The following is a 16,930-nucleotide window of genomic DNA, read 5'->3' on the forward strand; positions in this document are numbered from 1 at the left end:
TAATTAGAGTTACAGGCATTTACACTGTATCACAAGCAACAGCACACGTGATGTGAACAAACTGTTACGTCTGAAATGTGTATGTGTCATTTCTTTCAGAACGGGGCCCTAAGCCAGGCTACAACGGGACCTCACCGAGCTCAAAGCAGCTCTCTTCTCATGGCAAAAGCAGGACTCTCACATATAACACTACACATATCATGAAAAACAAGATTTTTGTTTTTTTCTTTTCAAGTGGGCACTTACGTTATAAATAAACAAATGAAAATTGCTGCTGTAATTTGATATGCCATGTTGCTATGATCCAAGATTTTGAACAAGTGTGATACTTTTGTGTGGCCACAGTGTGCATATGTGATGTTGCTCAGCAGTGATCGGCAGTGTGCTCAGGAAGCTTGTGTGTTTTCCCAGACACATGAAAAATTAGAGGGGATATTGCAGAACTTCATGAATGCGTTTGTTTCCTGGTTTATGCTGCAAAATTATTTTTTTTGCCACAACCTCTGTTGTTATGTAGGTGTGTGTGCAATAGAGAAGAACATATAACTCCATATAAAAATACATTTATTTTGAACAGTTTTAAAATGGCAATTTGTTCACAGTAAGAAATATGATTCAAAACAAGATGATTTTCATATCATTGACAAAAACTGACAAAAATGGACACTATCATAGATCATGCAAAACTTTTTGTAGCTGCACAACTAGACTATTAGACAAGGTGTTTAATTAGTTTAATGTGTGGAGTAAACTTTAAAACCAGCCATGATATATATTTATACTGCAGTTGCTCACCCTAATGTCTTAAGTCTTTCATCACAGATAATTAGGGCATGCTACTGTAAAAAAATCAAATAGAAAAAAAACAGGTACAGGTTATTATGAGCTTTAAAGGGACAGTAGACCCCAAAATCAAACATTTTTCTTCTTATCTGCAGTCTTATTTATCCATCTGGATTTTTTTAGTCTGATTTGTTGGGGGTTGGTGATATCAGCTGTAAAGATGTCAGCTATCTCTCAAATTTAATGGAATTAGATGGCACTGAAAACTCAACAGTCTGTCCAGAATTCATGACACAGTAACTCAGGATAACAGGCAGACTTGATGTGAGTATTTTCATGCTCAACCTGTTTTCTTCCCATATCACAGCACAGAGAGTGTTCGTCTATATGTGGATGTAAGGCTAGCTCTGCTAACTAATGTTATACAGCTCATCTGAGGAGGATTTCAATAATGTTTCCATGTCATCCTATCATGAGCATGAACCTCTCATCCGTGGAAAAAACTGAGTGCCATCTGCACATATTAAAATTCTAATACAAATTCAAATATGTATATTTTCCAATAGTAGGATATAAAATACATGTGTATGCAAAAAAAATCTGCTTAAACAAGCTTACCAGGCTAGATTTAATGTGATGATTAATGTGCGCGACTATTTACATGTAAAACGTGAATCTCATGTTCCCTCTCTGGTCCACATATGAAATGATTGTAGGCTGACAGATTTTTGATGGAGATGATGTCATCCTATACATAAATACTTTTTTCAATCGCCAAATGATTAACTGTATTGTGATCCTGGCCCACATCAGGAAACCACAAACTTTTCTTTGTTCACTATCAAAACGATTAGTTCAGTGTTACTTGATATCTATTTTTGGATTGGAACTAATTAATCCATGTAATTTATTTATCACATATGCTGTATTTGGGCACTACCTTGACCTTATGGGACATACTGTAACTTACGTGAGGGGCACCAGACCACCCCGTTGGTAGCTGAAAGGCTCAAATGGTTCTACTGAGTAATCCTAATGCCTGGGCAAAATTTCTTTCCCGTTATGCCACAAAGCTTTGCAGTCCTCTCCTGGTCCTGTTTTGGCCTGGTGGTTGCCAGTTCATTAGCCCAGATCCAGATAAATAACACAAGAGATAAGTTGTGAAAATATATACAGTGCGCCCTCGTTCTTTGCAGTTTATGCGTTCCAGGAACCACACACGATTGAGAAATCCACGATTGAAATTGCGATCTAGTTATCTTATTATTTTCAGTGATTTAAACATTTGTGAACCCTCCCCATACTGATATTAAACCACCTTCTATCTGTATTACCTTTTCCCGAACTCTTATCGACTGTTTAAAGCACTTTTGTGTCTCACGAAAGTCTGAGACTGACAGAACATAGCACACTACTGGATGCCGTCAGCCAATAGAATGCGCGAATGGTATCACGTGACTGCCGACCAAAAATCCACGATGAGGTGGAGTCGCGAGCGTTGATGCATGAATGCACGAGGGTGCACTGTGTTCATATATATATATATATATATATATATATATATATATATATATATATATATATATATATACTGTATATATGTTTTACTGATCTTGCGTGAACTGTCCATTCAGTTACAGAAATATATCACTGCCTCTTCAGTGGGTAAATTTTACAAAAGATTATGGTGAAGCTAGACTCACATCCCATCTTATTTTATGTACAGGTTTTCAGTGTTTCAACTACTAAGACCTTATTTTCACATCCATATATCATGTTATTGTTGTTAACCATCATCTTAGAAAAGGTCATTGAAAGCACCATGTTATCTTACAGAACATCTAAATACTGTATTCATAATTCTCTTGCTCTCTTTCCACTTTATATTCAAAACTAAAAAAAAACCCAACAACCTCCAGTTACAGGGCGGTAAATGCATTAGTCCAGAGAATATAGGGCTGCATTTAACATCATGTCTTATGGCACTTGAGCTATCTCTAGGCCCCGTCCACACGATGACAGATTTTTTTAAAACGCAACTTTTTTGTTGCGTTTATGCCTTCCCTCCACACGACAACGCAGATATCCGGAACAAAAAAGCAACTTTTTGAAAACGCTGGACTAAGTGGATTTTTAAAAAAACGCTGGGTCTGCGTTGTCATATGGACGGTGTATCTGCAACGTTTTAAAAACGCTGACATCTTGCCTGCGACGAAAACCTCTGTGACGTTATATTTATGGGCCCATGTGTTGTGACAACAAAACACGGAGGATTCCTATTGGATAAAATTTGACTCAATACTGCCACCACATGGTTTGGCATGCTTATAGCCGTCTTCAAAACGCACTGCTGCGTTTACGCGTGGACGGAGATTTCTTTGAAAATGCTGTCGTGTGGACGCGAATCGTTTTCGATGCGTTTTTAAAAAATTCCGTCATCGTGTGGACGGGGCCTAGTCAGAGTCTGTCGTTATTGTTTTAGGTTTTATTTCCATTAATAGAATGTACAGAAAGTTTTGAATAAAGTTAATTCTTGATAAACTGTATTGTTTAAATTCATGAACAATAAGTAATGTTATTATATAATAATGTATATAAGTAACATTCATTTAGGGCTTACTTATCCTCATATTTAGTCATAATAATGAATTTACATTAAACTTTTTACACAAAACTTTAATGTACACAGGTGTAAACAATACATTCTCACTGATACATAAGTTAACGGCACTTTTTTTTTAATTTGTGAGAAGATATTTTAGATTTATTTGGCTTGTGACATGTCAAAATTTAATTGTAGAATGTGATATGCAACATTCAGTGAATAATTTGCCAGAAATAACAAGGACACTTGACTATTCATGAAATACACACCTGATTCAAAGCAGAACACCTAAGTATAATGGGGTATCTTGATGCTAAATGCAAATTTTGTGCTTGGTAATACAGCTATCAGTGAATTTCAGCAGTCACCGCTCTCAAACTAGAAGCCCCCAGCTCTGGCCTGATGGATTTACCTTCATTAAGTATTGTAAAGTACATACTAACTATGCATATGAGTTAAAAACATGACTGAACAATAGCAACTAAGCTAAATAAAAAAACAAAGCAAACAGTTTCAGCACTATTGTAACAACAATATGTACTTACTCTGTCACAGAGAGCTTGTTTTAGACATTAGTACAGTTTGGAAATTCCCTTGTAACAATTCTCTCCATATTTCTTCCAATTCCTCCTGGAAAAATGCAAACAAAAACAAAATTGAAGAAATACTCAAGACTCTCTTGCTTTGTCATCAAATGCCCAGTGCAATTTGCTTGTTCTGATGATTCAAGAGAAATTTATCTTTGCAAACAAAAAAGATTTGATATCAAAATTGATTTTGAAGAGTTTTAAAGAATTAAGAGATTTTAACATCAAAATAGCCACCTAAAGTTCATTCTTGCTTCCTAATCTTTCTTTACATGAAGGTTAAATGGTTTCCATGTATTTTGACTTTAATGTGTGTGATTTCTTTGTAACGATACCCCTGTTATCTCAAAAAACATGGCCTCTACAAACAGGGTTGAGCTACCGATGGATGGATAAGATACGATTGCTGCAAGAGGTTGCTCACATTGTGTAGATGCTGGCGCTTTCAAAGGTGGTTTATCTCCAAATAAGTGCCAAGCTCATTTTTCATCTACAAAACTAATAACCTTGCAGTAAATTTATCAAGGTCTGGATCTAGCAGTCACCTAATACTTGTTAAAGAAAAAATGCTCACGAGATTTAGAGTTGTTATGGCATTGACTGAATTTTAAATTTAGAATTTTAGTCTGCAACAAGGTTTAGTTGCCCACTGAGTTTCTACACATGTTACTTTATCACCCTCTGCCAGCCGAGATGAGCTGCCTTCAAAGGGCTGGGTGTCCGGGAGGGAACATACCTGGGTCTGTATTTATCAACCACTCAACAACTCTATCAAATTTAAAAGAACTTGAGAGGTGCCCTGAATGTTTCATCCAGCGGCAACTGTTCAAATCACATATAATTAATTACTTGTTATGTGATTGTGGTAAAACCTCCAGTTCTTTTTGATAAGTATTATGTGACAAAGCTCTCTATCGTTTATCTGTATTAGTTTTAAAAGTAGCTCCTAAGTGAGGACATTGTGAAGTATTCATTTTATTTTCACCTCATATAATGTAATAAGTGACTTTAATGAGAAAATGATTCAAACCCCGGCTTGAACTATTATTGTATTATTTTATATTCATGTTTGCAAGCCCCCTACAGCTTGTGAAAACTGCACAGCCTAAAGCCTAAAAAAAAACACTGTTCATTTTATACATATTTCTTCAAAAAAGGTTTTGTCTAATTTGAATTTGGTTGTATCCTGAAATGTAGGAGTTTAGTTTAGTTTTTTTCTTGTCCAATTTATCATCATGACCTTAGTAACTACCACTCCCTAGTAAAAAGGCATAAAAATTTATGAAAAAAATAGAATCTTCAAGAATGCCATGGCGTGGGCTGCATGGCTGCTATCTGTACAAGGCCTGTACCCTATGATAACATCACTGATTATATAAAATGTTGTATACAGTACTTCACTTGTATAACCTCATATACAAGTCCTATTTTCACCACAAGCACGTAAACACAGTACAGTGTGCCCTCGTGCATTGCAATTTGCGACTCCACCTCATCGCAGATTTTTGGTAGGCAGTCACATGACACCGTACGCGCATTCTATTGCTGACGACATCCGAAGTGCGCTATGTTCCGTGAGTCTCGGAGTTACGTGAGACACAAAAATGCTTTTAACAGTCAATAACAGTGTGGGAGAAGGTAATAGAGATAGTAGGTGGTTTAATATCAGTATGGGGAGGGTCATAAACGTTTAAATTACTGTAAATAATAAGATTAATAGTTTGTCACTCTATCGTGAGATTCATTAATCATGTGTGGTTCCTGGAACACATTAACCATAAAGAACGAGGGCGCACTGTAGTGTTTTTAAATCCCTCAAGTTTATAAAATACTCTTCAAAATGTAAAAAACTCACTGATAGGCATTCATGAGCTTATTTTCCTGAATACTCAAGGATACCAGTTTATCCAAGTTTATCTTGATGGCCTTTAAAAGCTCAATTATTCTTATTTCTCTTGAAATACAAATTTCTGTGAATTCTTAAAAAGGAGTAAATAATAGCTGGAACACTTTAGTTTTAATATCATTTCAATTCTCATACTTCATTTGAATTTTGATTTTAATTAACCAACTAGCCCTGGTTTAACTGCTGAAATCTTACAACTTGAATTTTCTGTTACTTCGTCTCGCTGCACTGTGGGACTATCAATGAATAGATGGATTCTTCTTAGAGCTTTTAAAGACATTTGGACCAAAATGAGAAAACATAAAATCACTGAACAGAGACATTAATTAAATTAAACCTGGTTAATGTGTTTCCCCTGGTAAGGGGGATGCTTCCCACTGACTAGAGGAAGATGAGACTCAGAGGAAAAGCCCATCTATACCTTTTATATTGCTGTAAGTATATTTTAAACACAGTAATGACAAAAAAACTAACAGGTTTATGTCAAACTGACGGACGTGTTTGTAACAGACCATGCTTTATATTGGAGGTGAAATTAAATACAGCATGCTGTAAATGCATTTAATTCATCTCTTAACCAAAAAATAACAGGTCATGCTGCCTTTTTTTTTTATTAACAAACACTTTGAAAGTGACCGAAAAGGAGTTAAATTGTTAAAGATCAGCAAAGTTAGAAACAGCTGAGAAATGAAGAATATCAAAAAGTGCTGAATGACCAGGAAAAAAGGGCTGCAGCCCACATCTCTGTGTCAGGAGTACTGCAAGAATCGTCACCTTCTGCAGGGACCAAACAGTACTCATCTTAAAAACATCACATTCAATGTCATCCTGATATCCTGATGTTGTCCTGTCATTGTGACATAAACTTTTGCTTTTGGTGGGCAGTTTTTTTTAACACGATATTGCATTGATAAACACATTCCAGCACTTCGTATACAACAGAAACTCACTGAGGAGATTTTGTTTAAATTGAAACACTACCACTGTGTTTGAGTATAAACCACACATCATCATTAAGAGTCTCAGGTGGAAGTTATCTTTAAGGTCTATATTAATGCACCTGAGGACTGCTCAGACGGTAATATATTTAGTACTCGTATTAATATAGTATCATGTATGATATTGTATGATATTGTAGCTTTAAATCTAAGTCCTAATAACATAAACTTCACAAAATATTTTGTGGTTGAACTCATGAATTAGCTTCCACCATGATTTAAATTGCTTTATAGCCTGTACAATACGTCATTATTAGTGATGCACCAGTAGCACATTTGTCAGAATGAAGACGAGAACTTAACTTTATCGACCAGAACACTGAGGACGTGGTATAACAAACTCACTGTAGTGTCAGCAATAGACCAAATACAGACCAATAGTGACATATTATGTACAACATGGTTTGCTTCTGCTAAAGTTATAGCTGTTACCATGATCCAGTCATTAGACACCACCTTGAAGTGCAACTATGCTGGTTTTTCAAGTGTAAAAATTGCTTCCACACCTTCTACCAAATGTTTAGCAAAGTATAATTTGCAGTAAGCTCCAATTTTATTGTCACCATTTCTATTGAAGTTCATGAGTTCCAGGACAACCTGTGAAAAACAAAATTTTGCGATATAGCGACACAGTAATTTAAACATTTATTAACCCTCCCATACTGATATTAAACCACCTTCTATCTGTACTACCTTTTCCCACACTCTTATAGACTGTTAAAAGCACTTTTGTGTTTCACGGAAGTGTGCTTCGTTCCATGAGTCTCGGAACGCAGCACACGCATGGATGCTGTCAGCAAATCGCATGCGCGTACTGTGTCACGTGACTACCTACTAAAAGTCCACGATGAAGACGTGAAGTGAAGTCGTGCATTTTGAAGCGTGAATAAGCGAGGTATTACTGTATTTCAGCACAGGTTAAATCGCTCCTCCCTTGACTTAGTTACTATTAATGGTACATAGGTTAATATTAAAGAGGTATTAGAGTAATTTTATGAATACAAATGCCTACTATCAGACTCAATAGAACAACTGATACATCCCTGACCATCATTGTTTCCAGTAATGAAAGTGGATGTACCTCTGCTCCTGGCCTCCAGCTCCTTCTCCATGAATTCATTTGGAGGAGGAAACTCACTGAGCTTGACCTTGGACATGTTTTCATTCTGTCCGACCGTACTGATCACCTCTGGTTCCTTCTCGTGGCTGTCCTCAGTCTGAACGTGAATCCAAGGAATTTTCCTGATGATGAGGATACTGTGAGGATTGGCTGTGTAAAGTTTCCAGTTGAGTTCGGTCAATATTTCTTATTCTCTAAATAAACAAACCTTTTGAACTTGTAGATGAAAAATGCTGCTAGACCAACAAATACCACAGTGAGAAGCATCAGCATTGCCGACCCACTATGGATAGAATTAGAATTTACCAGCGGTGCTGAAAGGCAAAGACATCAAAAGAGCGTCACACTTTGACAAATTCATTTGACCCTTTCTTTGTTTATTCACTAAACCCTTTCATTACCTCACGTCATGCAACAATGACAGTTTCAACTGCTGCTCTCTGCATGTTATCCACTCAGAATATTACAGAAAACCTTCAGGGGGTCTCATGCCTCCCTATGGAGTCCACAATGCAGGTAGCTTATGCATAGTCATGGTATTTTAAATGCTGAGATGCAATATTCAAAGTATTTCTCCTTTCCACCCATCGTTCTCTCTTCAGATAGGAACCCATGAAGTGTTTGACCTTTGTCCGTCACTTTAAAGGTAACACAGACCTTTGTATGCAGACACAAATGAAGACAGATCAGTTGGTGGATGAAAAGGGTAAAGCCGTGCAAGGTTGATCGACACATTTTTGAGATATGCTAATGATCTGGTGATCCAGCCAATTTCCTCAGTGCATACCAAATACTTTCTTTGTCAATCAGGCCATTGATTTGCTGATTTGAATGAGTATTACAGTCTCACAGCCCCAGGTGTAAAACTGATGCAATGTGGAAGATATTTAAATCCTGTGTATACTCTCTTCTATCATGGCTTCATCTCATAGTAGTCACTTACCTTTTGTACTTAAATGAACAGAAAAAATGCTCTGAGGCTGTGTAGTCATATAATAGTACACTGGAATAAATTATGTTTGGAAGGTTTTTTCATGTCTCTGTTTTTCAAAGCCTGGAAACAAACTCACCCAAAGTTTGCTGAGTCATGTACACAATAATACGAATATCAGCCTTCAGCTCAAACTGGATCAGGCCTTGGTTCAGGGCAGTGGCAAAAATATCCGCTACCTGTTTTAGGAAGTTAACAAAAAAACACAATAGAGAGATACATTATTTAACAATCGATAGAATGTTTTATCATATCAACACCTCCCTATGCAACTGGCTGCTGAACTTCCTGACAGGGAGACCACAGGCAGTTCAAGTCGGCAGCAACACCTCCAGCACAACCACGCTGAACACGGAGGCCCCCCAAAGATGCGTACTGAGCCCCCTCCTCTTCACTCTGCTGACCCACACCTGCACACCAACTTCCAACTCCAACCTCTTCACAAAGTTTGCAAATGACACGGTTGTGGTGGGTCTCATCAACAACAAGGATGAGACAGTATACAGAAATGAGCTGAGCCTCCTGGCTATGTGGTGCAAGGACACAATCTCCATCTGAATGTGGAGAAGATAAAGGAGATTGTTGTGGACTTCAGAAGAGCACACACCCAGCATGTTCCACTAACCATCAACGGTGCTGCAGTGGAAAGGGTCAGCAGCACCAAGTACCTGGGTGTACACATCTCCGAGGATCTGTCATGGAGTTGCAACATTGCATCCCTAGCCAAAAAAGCACCAGGCAGTCAGGAGGCTCAACTCCTTCCCTGCTCTGCCCCGTTCCACAGCCTTGAACTTTACCCTCATGTTGCCCTGCCCCTCCCCTCGCCCAGCCCTTAACAACCTCTCTCTCTCTCTCCCCCTTCAACTCAGTGACTGCGCACATGTCACTTTCCCCTTATGTGACCAGAGAGTCTGTAGAGATGTTTACCGTCCTTTTGTGTTTCATCTTATACTTTGAGTTGTACTACCTGTGTTGTACTACCTGTGTTGTACTGCCTGTTGTACTGCCTGTGTTGTACTACCTGTTGCACTATGGGTCTGAGAGGACTGCAATTTCATCTGAGCTGTATGTCATGCATATATGGTAGATTGGACAACAAAGTTAACTTTGACTTTGACTTGATATCATGTAGACTACTTTTTTTTAAATGTGCGGTGTCAGAGCTTCCATATTTTTGGTTTTCTTATAATAATTTTGAATGTGTATATGTCTGTTGTAGATAATAGTTATTTAATAGTTATTTAATATTCTGACTGGGTTTCAGTTCTGTTCAGATCTGCTTTTATGAAAGTGTAAACTGTTTGAAATGTGTAAGTTTATACATAAGAGTATTTACAAAAAAGTATTTTGAGCTTTTTGTTCAGTAGCAAAAAAGAAAAACTAAGAAAACCCACTTCAACATACACCAATGCATACTCTACTGTATATTAACACACATCTAAAAGCTGCCTGAACCATGTTTGTTGGCTGTTACGTAGTCTGTGTTCAGACTGCAAATTGGATTCCAATCAGACTCCCTTTCATATCTGATTTTTTAAGGGTGACAATCCACACTGACCCATTTGGACTGTCTGCCAAGATCCCATTTGGCAGACAGTCCAAATGGGATCTTGCTATATTCGGACTGGGTCACATTAGTGGCCAGTCTGGCAGGTTTCTGTAACAACGAACTCAGAGCAGAGGCATCGTCCATGCTCTGTGATGCGCATTGGCTCCTGTATTGCGTTGAGTCATGTCACACAGTCAAAAACGATCAGTGTATTTGAAGCTGTTCAAATTGTTCCAAGCCGAGCGGAAAAAACAAATGAATGGCTGCCATGAGGCACGAGTACTGCATGCTTCACTTTGGGCCTTTCCCCAGTTGTTTCAGGACCGCTCAACTCAAGAAAGACGTTACACACATGCAGTTGTTGACAAAGAAAACACTGTACATTATATACACTAAATTATGGGAATTTAGTTCATGGAGCAAACGTGTTTGAACATTTTAATAGCGACATGTAGAGAGACAGCTTTACAGTCTCACTATATAGCATACCAGCACAGCTAGTTGAGTCATTACGCAATCCATGGTGAGGCACGGCTGGCTGGTGCCTCACCGCAGGTCTCTGATCAGTATTTCAGCGGTAAATGTGAAAATTCAGAGATTTTGAGTAAAAATAAACTAAAATTGGTGACATTAAATGGAAAATAACTTAAAATACACATCACAGGATAAATATAACCATTTCATTTTTTTAAATTTTTTTTCTTTCTTTCTCCTGCCAAGTGTTCACCACCACAAAGGTAGAAATTCTTATCCTTATTGTTCTATTGCTTTAACTATAATGTGCTTTTCATTTTAGCTTACTGTATTCAATAATTTTTCACTTAATTTGCGTTCCATTGCCTATGGTACGAGTTTACGGTACCGTAAACTTCTGTCCAAAAGACGACGGTAACTCGTACCTTAGGCTAACCTGATTACGTTAATGTTTTTTTTTCTTTCTTTCTTTCTTTCTCGTGTTTGCTTCTTTCTTTTACATTTCTTTGATGTTTCATTACTATACAATTTGATATATAAATGACATTATGAAATAACATATTGTGTTGAAAAAAAAAGTAGTTTTCTAGCGTCTTGGAACGGATTAAGACCATTTACTTTATTTGTAACGGAAAAAATGTATTTGGAATTCGAACAAATCGCTATTCGAATAGCCGTCTGGAACGAATTGTGGTCTGAAACCGAGGTTTGCCTGTACTGCATTTTTATTTGTGATGTACAGTACATACTGTATATTATCTATGTATCATATTAGAAGAAGTGAACCAACTGCTGTAGTAATACAATGACACACATTACTTTTAAATTTCCACAGTTCCTGGTTCTGACCTTATCCAGATCCTCCTCACTGCTTCTCTTGTGCTCATTTGATGTCTGCTCATATGGCAGGATAAAGACTTCGGCTGAACATGGCAGTCCCGGATACAAAAACACCAGCAGCTGTTCCTCAGGAACCCCAGACACCTGGAGCAGCGGGACAGCACAGACAGACCTAATTCACTGCGGATGTTAAACTTCAGGCAGCTGTTTCTAAAGTTTGGACAACAACGTCAAAGTCTCTCAATCGATAAAGTCTCATGGCAAACATTTTGACAACTTCAATTCAAATTCACACTATGACCATTCATCGCTACTTGTCATCAGCAATAAACTAAAAAAAAAGGCAATATTTTTCACATGGACCATAAAACATCACGACTGCTTTATCAATACTGCACACAAGTATGAAATAATAAAAACCCCAGAATGCACTGGAGACTAGTCCTGGCTCCTGGAAAGACTTCAGAGCAATAGGGAGTTGATGTACCTGTGACAGAACTGTCCGCACCACACGCCCTATGTCCTCCCTCCACTCTGGGATGTCAGGATTGTGCTCATCAAGAACTGGTGAAAATGACAGTAGCAATGACCTGAAGAAGTCTGCAAGACAGATAAAACGGTGTCTTTTAGAATATGAGTGCTACATCTGGTTTGGTTTTTGATTAATCTGCTGCGTGGTTTTGTCTTTTTTCATTTAGCGATGTATGCCTTAAAGTTAATTGCTCCTCAAGATTTCGTGTTCGCCGATTGTGACATATTATTCATTAGATGAGTCCACGCTGACATCAACATGGAGCTGCTTGCAGAGTGGACCGAGATGCATCACACTTTCCTGAAGATAGCGTATTGCATATTCATGGAATGTGCATCGCATCAATTAATGTGTAGTGAAGACTGTCTCCCAGACTCACCTTTAACAGTTATAACTTTTGAATCCTGGATTATAGTGCTTCCAGATGCAACCTGGACAGTGACCTTGTTTTTTCCCTCTTTTTGGAATGTGTAAGAGATGCTTCCCTCCAAGGTTTTAATGGGCTATGTTTCAGAAAACAAAAGAGAGTTTTTCACAAAAAGCAAACCTCTGCCGAATATATAACACGCCATACATGTGCAGCCCCTGACATACTGCATGATGAAGGGATGCTGCAGTGGATGCAATCAATGTGATAAATATAGGACCAAACATCCTAACTGGATCCTCTGGAAAGACACGGTCCGGTTACATGCAGTCATTTTTACTATTTCTTTAAAAGCTTAATAGATTCGCACTTAGCAAACCTCAACACAGACTTCAACAGAGGCTTTGGGAAATGAAAAAGATTATAGTAAACAAAAGACTGTGTGTGGAGCAATACTGGGAGGAAAAAGTTCTCACCTCAGTGCTGTTGTCAAACCACCAGAAAAATGTCAATGTTCTGGTGTGGCTCGGCCAAACTGTCACACTCAGATTTGCCTCCTTCCCCCGGATGGCTACCATAGGAGCTGAGAGATACGTTCGCTCCACTGGACCTGAGGTGACAGACATTCAATATACCCGTGTGTACAGAAAAAAAATCACCAAACATATTACTATGATCACAGCTTCATGTACATTTTATTCCACATGCATGGGATTAAAGAAATAGAACCATGACCATGAAACGAATTCAGAGATTGGGAACGTGACTATCCATGAAAGAGCTCACGCTTCATGTGAGTAACGATGTTTCTTATTCACATACTGGTGATGTGTAAAAACAGTGTGCTGCTGTCAGATCCCTGGCCATTTTCAGCAGAAGCTGTCACTCGGTAAATCCCGGTTGTTTGGTAGATGTGCTTGATTCCATCATCAGTCCGACTCAGGTTAGAGTATGTGATCTTGATGCCATCCCCAAAATCCAGCTGGATGCTGGTTCTCAAGGAGTCTCCCTGTGGACAGGTGGTAAGACATGGCCTCTGTCACAACAGCTTAAGTCAGAGCACGTCAATGAGACCAAATCCAAGTGAAGTAAGCACAGTCCACTGCAGCAGTACTTGAGTTGAAATGTCATATATGCTGTGTTGCAAACACTTTGTAGGTGACTCAGAGTGGATGGACACAGGAATTTAACTTAGATAAGAAGAAAAGTGAAAACAGCTGTGGAGGCAAAAGACGCTATGAAGGTGTCCCAAAGTACGTGGGATCAATTTATAATCTAGTGCAATTTCACCAACTGATGAAATCATCAAAAGAAATACAATTCCCATTATTGAAGTGTTTTTCCATCTGAATTTCAAAAATACAAACATATCTTGTCCCCAAATGGTATCTAGCAATCCAGAAATTTAGAGATATTCTTTCTATAGGATTTCTGGCACCATACAAATGCAATACTTAGGCATATGCGTAGATTAGTGTAGTTATAGCACAATGACAAGTTTTCACAAAGATTATTGTTTCAACAGAAAGTAGTACCAATTACAGTATAATGTCTGTTTAATTCATCCTCATGGTATTGGGTTATCACAAAAACTGGGCAAATAAAAAGAAAACTATCTGCATGTTTACACTAGAGGGGAGTGGGAAAGTACATTTTCAACCATTCTTACTTGATTTTAGCTATTTGGTTCATTATAAAGTTGGTAGTATTGCACACGTCCATGGTTCCCAGAGGATGTATAATAACAACTTTGGCGATCCCCTACTGTGTCATATTAAACCAGCATGGATTGCTTTTTTTTTATTCTGTGAAATAGCTTAACGAAGATTGGATAGCTTGTCTTTAAATTTGGTACCAACATTCTCCCTCAGGGAAGAAATCCTAATAATTTGGGTGTTCATTATCATTATATTAATAAGGCATTTGTTGTTTCCCAGAGAATGAATTGCTTAGATGTTTATTATTCCATAAGGCGTACTTAGTGCCACCAGCAGGTTGACATTTATGGGTTCCAGTAATTCTACACACATTGGTCATTGTCTGACTTTCTGACTTTTTAACACTTTCCTTAGGTCAGAACTACATTCTATTCTGTACTCAATATTTTAAAACCCAAATGTGAAAAACAAATCACAGTCGTAATTCAAAAGCTATTATATTATATTGACTATGGATACCGTTATATCTGCTAAATATCAGCTTATTAACATGGTCACCCTATAGCATGTTGTCATTCCCATTATAAAGCCTACTATAGTCTCATATATGTGACATACACACAAACGCATACGCACGAATGCACGCACACCCACACACATGCACGCACGCACTCACGCACGCACGCACGCACGCACGCACACACACACACACACAATAAATAACTTTTCATGATGGAGAAAAGGCTGTTCTGTTACCAAATGGCAGTAAGGTCAACAGGCTGTGGTTGGGTTAGGTGTCATGGTCTCCTTTGGGCTCTGCACAGGCATCAAACATAAACTAATACTTTCTATCCCATTACTTGGCCATTAAGGTTAACAAAAACATGGCAAGGGAATTCAGCTTTTTCCAATTTCCTTTATAAGAGCCGAGATGTGTGTTGTACAGAATAGGTTCAGCTTAGAGCACACAAATAATGATGATGATGATTATGATGGTTGTTATTATTATTATTAATTAAGGGAATGCCATTCCATGAAACTCTCTGCCTTTGTCGTATAAATCACTGTAAAAACTCTGTCTCTGAAAAACAAAAACAAACAAACCAAAAAAAACCTATGGCAAACGTTGCTTTCTGGTAATTACTTATTTTCCACCACATGAGCAATTCCATCCCAGTAAGCCTGATATCAATAACATTCTTTGTAGATAATCTAATAATAATTATGTCCTAAATGTTGGGGTTTTAAATAACTAGACATTTTTATGCACTCCACATACATTGTAAACCCTTTAAAATAAGCAATCCTTTAACATGTAAATGAAACTTAAGTGGTATTCCTTCATAAATATGACTCATAAATAAAAACAGCTTCCTCTGTCATTTTTAGTATTTACAGTATCTATGTTATCTGTTGAACCTACAGCTATGGTACTAATACATAACTCTGCAAAAGTTTATTGGCATGACTTACATCATCAAGGTAAACTATGAAGGTCACGTTGCTTCCAACAGTGGCACTGAACTCTCCCTGACTGGTGGACAGCTGGAGGCCTCGGGGAGGTCTGGGACGACATGCCTGTCTCCTGGGGGAGAACACGTTTCTCCCTCCTTCCTTACAGTTGTTGGACAAAACCTTTCGATACCTTCAAAGCATTATGTAAAAAAAAAAAAAAAGTTTATACACAGCTCTGTACTACCTTACAAAATGTACACCTTTGCATAAATATACACACTTGAGTATTTTGTACTAACACTGAATTAGGACACAGTCAAGGTTGCGCAGCTTTAGGTGGATTTTTATTTCCTGAACCATTAAGGATGTGAAGCAGAATGTTCTGTTTGTGTTCTAGACAACATGACAAACAAGCAGAAATGGAATAATATTGTTTTGTGACGGATTGAACACTGAGGACCACTTACCCTGTGCTATTAAGGAAGGTTTGGCTGGTGCTGCAGCTTTTAGTCGCACCATTTGGATTAAACCAAAAAGCAGGGGAGCACTTCCCGTCTGCCTGGCGTTCCCACCCGTAATCACTGCCAAAAAAAAGAGTACTTCATGAAATGATAAACACGGCGACTGAAATAATCTAGCTTCAATGAGCTTTTGTAGTGGAGAAAATGCTCCGCAGTCGGAGCTTCATGGCACATTTTAAGAGCATAACCAGAAACATGATTGTCAGACAAGCAGGATCAAACAGAATTTCAGGCAGATGGATAAAAGATATTCAAAATTCATTTAGTGATTCATTATTAATTGAATTCTAATAAGTCACTTGACATTATGGTAATTACAGTTGCACGATGAAAAGTTCCTAACTCCCATTTACAATTTCAAAACTGTAATTAGACTCGTTGAATAGGGATGTATTGGACATCCAGTCGAAATTTAATGTAAGAGGGTTATTAAGGCATATTCAATTCTGTAGGTTGAGACTTCTGTTTTTGATTGCACATACATATAAGCAGGAGTAATCAAGTGTAATGGAATTAGATGCTAAAAGGTGAGGGGTTGTACGGT

At 38.0% G+C, this 16,930-nt stretch overlaps 1 protein-coding gene across 1 annotated transcript in view; it reads right to left on the minus strand.

Moving 5' to 3' along the window:
* Positions 1–2,381: 2,381 nt before the first annotated feature.
* The window catches only part of sorcs3b (sortilin related VPS10 domain containing receptor 3b), a 46,588-nt gene continuing 32,039 nt past the window's right edge, over positions 2,382–16,930 (minus strand). Inside the window, exons 17-27 of the mRNA XM_068326923.1 lie at positions 16,333–16,446; positions 15,884–16,055; positions 13,575–13,761; positions 13,229–13,362; positions 12,765–12,888; positions 12,341–12,453; positions 11,863–11,997; positions 9,070–9,169; positions 8,208–8,313; positions 7,961–8,121; positions 2,382–4,018 (exon numbers count right to left, since the gene is read on the minus strand). Of these exons, the coding sequence (XP_068183024.1) occupies positions 3,954–4,018; positions 7,961–8,121; positions 8,208–8,313; positions 9,070–9,169; positions 11,863–11,997; positions 12,341–12,453; positions 12,765–12,888; positions 13,229–13,362; positions 13,575–13,761; positions 15,884–16,055; positions 16,333–16,446 (1,411 nt within the window). The 3' untranslated portion in view covers positions 2,382–3,953. The remainder of the gene's footprint in view (positions 4,019–7,960; positions 8,122–8,207; positions 8,314–9,069; positions 9,170–11,862; positions 11,998–12,340; positions 12,454–12,764; positions 12,889–13,228; positions 13,363–13,574; positions 13,762–15,883; positions 16,056–16,332; positions 16,447–16,930) is intronic.

The sequence above is a fragment of the Antennarius striatus genome, chromosome 11 (assembly GCF_040054535.1).
Source record: "Antennarius striatus isolate MH-2024 chromosome 11, ASM4005453v1, whole genome shotgun sequence".
Taxonomy (NCBI): domain Eukaryota; kingdom Metazoa; phylum Chordata; class Actinopteri; order Lophiiformes; family Antennariidae; genus Antennarius; species Antennarius striatus.